This window comes from Tachysurus vachellii, chromosome 25 (assembly GCF_030014155.1).
Source record: "Tachysurus vachellii isolate PV-2020 chromosome 25, HZAU_Pvac_v1, whole genome shotgun sequence".
Lineage (NCBI taxonomy): Eukaryota > Metazoa > Chordata > Actinopteri > Siluriformes > Bagridae > Tachysurus > Tachysurus vachellii.
In genome coordinates, this window is record NC_083484.1 from 567,501 (window position 1) to 575,000 (window position 7,500).

A 7,500-nucleotide genomic window follows, 5' to 3' on the forward strand; every position below is an offset into this window, starting at 1 on the left:
GACCTGCCAGAAGAAACATCTACAAGTCCATCCCTATGGACAGCAACAAGCACCAAGACATCACCTTCTACCTGATCATCAAACGCAAGCCTCTGTTCTACATCGTCAACATCATCATTCCCTGCGTTCTCATCTCCTTCCTGGCCTCACTGGTGTACTACCTGCCTGCAGACAGTGAGTCAAATCTGCTTACACACACCGATGGACGTTAAGTTGTCATTTTAAAATAAACAGTTAGCAACTCTGGAGCATTTCAAATGATCTTTAAGTTAAAGTATCTTTTAGTAACTTTTTAATTCACTCGATTAGTAACTTTGTAATAACGTTTTTTGTAACTTCGTGATGTTTAAATAAGTGATTTGTAACTTTTAATGAGTTATTTTGTAACTTCATAACTCTTAAATAATCTATGTGTAAGTGTAACTGTAACTGTAATGCTGAGCCAACGTCTCTCATCATTGCAGACGTGTCTCATTTAACCCTGATTTTGCCTCTGTTGCTATTTTGTCCCTGTTCAGGTGGTGAGAAGATGACCTTGTCCATCTCAGTACTTTTGGCCCAGTCTGTGTTCCTGCTCCTGATATCTCAGCGGTTACCTGAGACCTCCATGGCTATTCCACTGATTGTGAAGTGAGTATAAGACAATCCTGAGGAAATTATGTTAAAGATCTAGCAGCTTTAATAATGTAATGAAATGAGAGAATCAGGAACCTGGATGTGGTTCTCACAGGTACCTGATGTTCATCATGGTTCTGGTCACGGTGGTGGTGTTGAATTGCGTCACCGTGCTGAACCTCCACTTCAGGACCCCCAGCACACACGTCATGACGGAGTGGACCAAAGAGGCAAGTGACATGAGAACCTTCAGCTTTTCTGAGCAATATGGATTGTTCTTTGCAACTTTGAAAAAAATGTTGCCAAACTTTGCACACAGATATTCACAAGTATATTACAAATAAAATTTCCTGTATATAACAATAATATAATGAATTTACATAAACATCCTCTGTTTACTCAGTTCTTCCTGGAGAAACTTCCTCGTATCCTCCACATGTCTCACCCTGTGGAGACCGAGCCACAGTGGGTCGGTGCCCTGCCCAGGCGCTCCAGCTCCGTGGGTTACATCACCAAAGCCGATGAGTATTATAGCGTCAAGTCCCGCAGCGAGCTGATGTTTGAGAAGCAGTCGGAGAGGCACGGATTGACCACCAGGCCCACGCCCACCGCCGGTCAGAACCACAACCCCTTTTATACTGCTTCAGACAAATTACACCAACTGTACCCTTTATTAAACCTGTAACAGAGACAATAACTCATGAAAAAAATCCTTCTATTGGAGATGAAGAGTTAAAGTGAAACAGTCCAGCTGGTTATATCTGACTCATTATGTTTCTTCGTGACTCTGTGGTTCTTCTTTTAATAATTCCGTATGTCAGATGATTGGACTGATGTACCGTGCGTTGAAAGATAAGTCTGAGGATCCAAATGCAGTTAGAAGATTTATTAAACAAAAACAATGGCAATGACAAAACAGGACGAGAGCCACAAACACACATAACAGCCATAAAGAACAACAACACATAAAAAACATGGGAAACATTCAGGGTTAAATACATACAGGGATCCAATGACAAATGAGAACAGGAACACATGTCTAACAACAACCAATCAGAACATTACACATACACTAGGCCAGAGAACATAGAGGACAAGGGAAGCAAGACACAAACAATACAATACAGGTTACCAAATAAAAGACATGAAAAAGTAACATGAAACAAAAGCCAAAACCAACGTGACATAATCCTACCCTCTAAGGGTGGCTCCTGACACCCTTAAGTAATCCTCCACCCAAAACAACAAAAAGTCTGGGAGGGTGGTTTAACAGTGGCAGCCGTCTGGGGGTGAGATGGAGGGCCATACCAATGAAACGGGACTGGAGCTGGAACCCTGTGTTATGGTGGGCCTGGGCTATGTAATAATTGTACTCATGGATGACGGAGCAGTGGTGGACCGGGACCATGGGGCAAGGGTAGAACTGGGATGTGGAACCTTGTAGGACCTGGGCCATGAAGCAGTGGGTCATGGTGCAATGGAGGACCTGGGCAGTGGAGCAAAAGGTCCTGGTTCAATTGTGGACCTAAACTGTGGCTTGGCTAAACCCTTGGCTTGCGACAACTACAGGGATACCAGCGGCATGTGCTGACACAAGCGGTGCATCCTCTAGACTTGACACCAGTCTCTTGTGCCTATGGGAAACCTTGACATCTTCATACGCAAAACTCATAACTGGAGACACTGATATACAGTAGCTTCCATGGCAGATGAAGACTCTGGAATAACACCCTCAAAGGTTGGAGACTCTGGAACAATGTCTATGACAGCTGAAGGCTCTGCTAAGGCTGCTATCTTGGCTGAGGGCTCTGGTTCGGCATCTATTTTGTGGGCAGGCTCAGGAGTAGCAGACATGACATGAGCAGTCACTGACCTGGCAGACTCGACAGTGACGTGAGCAGTCACTGACCCGGCAGACGCAATGGTGACGTGAGCAGGCACTGACTCGGCAGACACGACGATGACGTGAGCAGGCAATGACCCGGCAGACACGACACTGACGTGAGTAGGCAATGACCCGGCAGACATGACGATGACATGAGCAGGCACTGACCCGGCAGACACGACGGTGACGTGAGCAAGCTTTGGCAAGGCAGGCATGATGTGAGCATGCTTTGACATGTCGCCGTGTTCCTCCTCTGAGACACAGTGAAATCAGATCAGAAATCAAATCAGAAATCAGAACCTTGTAGGACCTGGGCCATGAAGCAGTGGGTCATGGTGCAATGGAGGACCTGGGCAGTGGAGCAAAACGGTCCTGGTTCAATTGTGGACCTAAACTGTGGATCACTGGAGGACCTGGGGCATGAAGCATTTGCAGACCTGGGCAGTGGAGCAGAAGGTCCTGTTGCAGTGGTGGTCCTAGGTTATGGGGCACAGGAGGACCTGGGCCATGAAGAATTTGCAAACCTTGGCAGTGGAGCAGAAGGTCCTGGTGTGGTGCTGGTCCCAGATTATGGAACACTGGCTGAACAGGTGACCAAGGCAGAGCAAAAAGTTTATACAAGACCTTTGTGGTCACAGACTCTGGAATGACCTCTGTCGTTTCATCACGACAGCAGTGAAACTCAGGAAAGACCTCTGTGGTCATATCATGGCAGACAGAAAGCTCAGGAACGACCTTCATGGTTGTATCTTGGCATACGTGAGACTTGTGTGGAAGTGGCCTTTAAAACTCCTGAGCTGATAAACAATATGCACCCCAAATGCACCAAATGGTCATAGCAGCAACATAAAATGTCATCGTCAGTAAGACACCCTCTGAGACCCCTTGGCTTGCGACAACTACAGGGATACCAGCGGCATGTGCTGACACAAGCGGTGCATCCTCTAGACTTGACACCAGTCTCTTGTGCCTATGGGAAACCTTGACATCTTCATATGCAAAACTCATAACTGGAGACACCGATATAGCTTCCATGGCAGATGAAGACTCTGGAATAACACCCTCAAAGGTTGGAGACTCTGGAACAATGTCTATGACAGCTGAAGGCTCTGCTAAGGCTGCTATCTTGGCTGAGGGCTCTGGTTCGGCAGCTATTTTGTGGGCAGGCTCAGGAGTAGCAGACATGACGTGAGCAGGAACTGACCCGGCAGACACGACGGTGATGTGAGCAGGCACTGACCCGGCAGACGCAATGGTGACGTGAGCAGGCACTGACTCGGCAGACACGATGGTGACGTGAGCAGGCACTGACCCGGCAGACACGACGGTGACGTGAGCAGGCAATGACCCAGCAGACACGACACTGACGTGGGTAGGCAATGACCCGGCAGACATGACGATGACATGAGCAGGCACTGACCCGGCAGACACGACGATGACGTGAGCAGGCACTGACCCGGCAGACACGACGATGACGTGAGCAAGCTTTGGCAAGGCAGGCATGATGTGAGCATGCTTTGACATGTCGCCGTGTTCCTCCTCTGAGACACAGTGAAATCAGATCCACTCAACCTCGAAGCAAAGTCTATGTATTGTTCTAAAGTCCAGTGTGGGGTGCGTGATGGTATTAACCGTGAAATTGCACTTGATAAACCATACCGGAAAATGTCCTTGATAGCCTTATAACAAAGTCCAAAGAAATTCCTCCACAGAGTTCTCTAAACACTCAGGGTTAAATACATACAGGAAACCAATCAACAAATGAGAACAGGGATACATGTCTAACAACAACCAATCAGAACATGACACATACACTAGGCCAGAGAACATAGAGAACAAGTGAAGCAAGACACAAACAATACAAGACAGGTTACAAAATAAAAGCCATGAAATACAGAACATGAAACAAAAGGCAAAACCAACGTGACAACTGATTTGTTTGGGGTGATTGTGTCTTTGCAGTGAATAAATCGAGCAGCAACTCAGAGGTGAGCGATCAGCTGTATAACGAGCTGAAACCGGCTGTGGAAGGAGCGAACTACATCTTCAAGCACATGCGTGACAAAAACGACTATAATGAGGTGAGAGCTGCGCTCTGGGACGTGCTGCATGAACCATCTGGGTGTTAGTGATAATGTAGAACATAAAGGTCTGTATTTATTTCATCATTTATGATACAATGATAAAATACTGAAAATTAGATACTCGATTAACTGAATAAACTTTTCATCATTACTGAAAACAGTAACAAAAAAATACTGAACATCAGACTGCATGAGCTGAGTGGTAATTAAAATAAAATAAAAAATAAAAGCTTATCATCCAGGGAATAAATCTGTTTGGATAAAATTTCATGATTATATTTATAATCTTTTTAATATATTATTATTTAAATTAATATATGATTTTAACACTTAAACCTGGTTATTTTCCTTTTACAGTACTTTATTCCTCGTCATGCTTTTTATTTCTTTATACTTAAACACAAGTTAGCAAAAAGTTAGCAACAACGAGAAGTTTAACTGAAGTTTATAAAAACACACACTATTCAGTCCGGGCTTCCAGAAAATTCCAGGTTTCCAACTGGTTATTATGTGTTTCAGAAGCAGGTGTAGGTCGTGTAACAACAATAACTGCAGCATGACACACTGTAGACAATAATAAAGTATTTATTCATGGGAATTTTGACTCTTGTAAGTGAACTAATAAGAATCGACTCATTCAGTTCTCAAATGATTCCTAATTCTCCCCAAACCAGCCAATGTTTGTAAAAAGAGTCGACTCAAAGATTCGACTCCCATGCAATCGACACATCTTATACAGTATCGTGGTTTGACTTGACCTGTCTTTGGCCCTTGTGTGTTCTGCAGGAGAAGGATAACTGGAGTGGGATCGCCAGGACGGTGGACCGCCTCTGTTTCTTCATAGTGACTCCCATCATGACCATCGGAACCATCTGCATCTTCCTGACGGGAATCTACAACCATCCTCCTCCTATTCCATTTGAGGGAGACTCGTTCACTTACAGAGAGGCCGACAAACGCTTTATTTGATTCAGCAGTAACACTGAGGAATTCATTTGGGTTCTGGCTTTTGTTTTGAATGATTACATTTGAGTACATTTTCTCAGTGTGCTGTTTGAGATGTATGTTGTGAATTTAGACTAAATAATAACTTTGAGATATTTGGTTTATTTGTTTATACACAAGCCTCCTGATGTCCTGATGTGATAATAATGATGTTAATAATTAATATTAAAGCTGATAGTCACTCAGTAATACTGTGATCAGAATTCAAACGTGTGGATTATTGTGTAGAAAGTTTAGGTGACGAGACGCTACAACAGCTGCTCCTATTCACTTTTTCAGTGTGAGAAGGTACAATTTTATTGTCAAAGTCGTAGAGTTAACTCCAGAAATATTGGCACCCTTCAAGGAAACCGGCATAAATATACTGTAAAACCTGCAGTGAGTCGTATGTGAATTTAATGCTACAGTAAATTTGACTGACCTCTAAGTGGGAATGTAAAATGACTTCATAAGTAACTTATGATGCATGTGTATTTTTCTTAGAATTAAAAAAAAAAAAAAAAATCATTCATTCGTTTGAAGGTAAGATGTGCCGCTGTGTTTATGCTTGATGCTGTGAGCTGTCACGTTGATTTGATGTCACTTTCTGATCTCTGATTCACAAGTTATGACCTTTATGCAAATCCAGCATTAAACTTATAGGGATAAACTATACAATTTAATATTTGTTACTCGTGGTGCATTTTAAAATGATAGGCAACCCTGAAAGTAAAACTTCAATATATTCTTTAAAAACTTTAAAACTCGTGTTAAACCGTCTGGTGAACTTTACATCCTCACGTCTGTCAGTGCGGTGTGTACAGAGTTCTGTCGTGCCAAAGCAGTGCCACCGGACAGGTACCATGGATAACGGGTGACCTTTGAACTGAGGCACTGTGAACTTCTTTTATACGTCTCTTGAAAAAAAAAGACAAATGCTAAATATTTTAGAACATTGAGAAACTTGAGAACAGCTGTCATGAAGAACTCAGCGTTTCTGCAATTTCACAGAAAAAAAACACTTTGGAAAGGAAGGGGGGGGTTAAATAAATACGGCTGGCATCTCCTGAAACCTCTGAAAACGGCGTCCTCCCACACACAGACTCAGCAGGAAGCGCAGTGCGCACCTCACTCTCCACTCCACACATTAAACCATGGACTCGGTCCGGGGGCGTTTCTTTATCATGCTGTTTGTGCAGCAGAAGCAGTGATGCAGGGATGAAAGGAGCAGAAACGTCTCTTAGGAGCTCGAGACGGAGACCGAGACCGAGACAGACGCATCCTGCAGAGCTTTATTTCACCACTACAGAAAAAATACCAGGAAAAATAGTGAAAAGTAAAGCAGTTTCCATGTGAAGATAAAGAAAACATCACAAAAATAAACAAAAGAAATCCGAATCTTTACGTCTGGGTGGTAAAAGTTCTATCTAAACGCTTTCTGAAAAGCAAAGCCTATCTTCACCGAGTGTTTTATTCCTCTTAAACCACAACAATTTACCAGTGAATTGACTTCATACACTTATTTATTAAAGAACAACATTTCATGTTGTGGAACTTCAACAAAACAAGTTCCTTCCTGTTGTCATTTACGTTACAGCAGCTACATCAGCGTCAAGTGTACAAGTGTCTGTGGATGTTGCTATAGAAACGTATTGAAGCAAAGAATTAATATAAATCATTGATGCTTGAATTATTCATCACCTTCAGACTAATCAGAATCCAGAATTCATCATTAGTCTCTTTTTAGAATCTAGGTCACTTTTTTAGATGTGGTACATATTAATTTAGGGTGTGATTTATTTTACAATGTCATCCATAACAATAAATTAAGTTCTCTGTCCAACTTAAGCAGTGGTGCTTGGTCCTAATACTGGAGAACCCCATGTCCTGCATGTGCCTGGATGTTTGAAGCTATCAGGAACCTTTTAGAAC

General features: G+C 43.0%; 1 protein-coding gene across 1 annotated transcript in view; it reads left to right on the forward strand.

Moving 5' to 3' along the window:
• The window catches only part of LOC132840191 (acetylcholine receptor subunit delta-like), an 8,054-nt gene extending 1,936 nt beyond the window's left edge, over positions 1-6,118 (forward strand). The window contains exons 7-12 of the mRNA XM_060861653.1: positions 1-174; positions 519-630; positions 731-845; positions 1,019-1,229; positions 4,463-4,581; positions 5,371-6,118. The exon at positions 1-174 is cut by the window's left edge and continues 27 nt beyond it. Coding sequence (XP_060717636.1) covers positions 1-174; positions 519-630; positions 731-845; positions 1,019-1,229; positions 4,463-4,581; positions 5,371-5,553 — 914 coding nt within the window. The 3' untranslated portion in view covers positions 5,554-6,118. The remainder of the gene's footprint in view (positions 175-518; positions 631-730; positions 846-1,018; positions 1,230-4,462; positions 4,582-5,370) is intronic.
• The last annotated feature ends 1,382 nt before the right edge of the window (positions 6,119-7,500 follow it).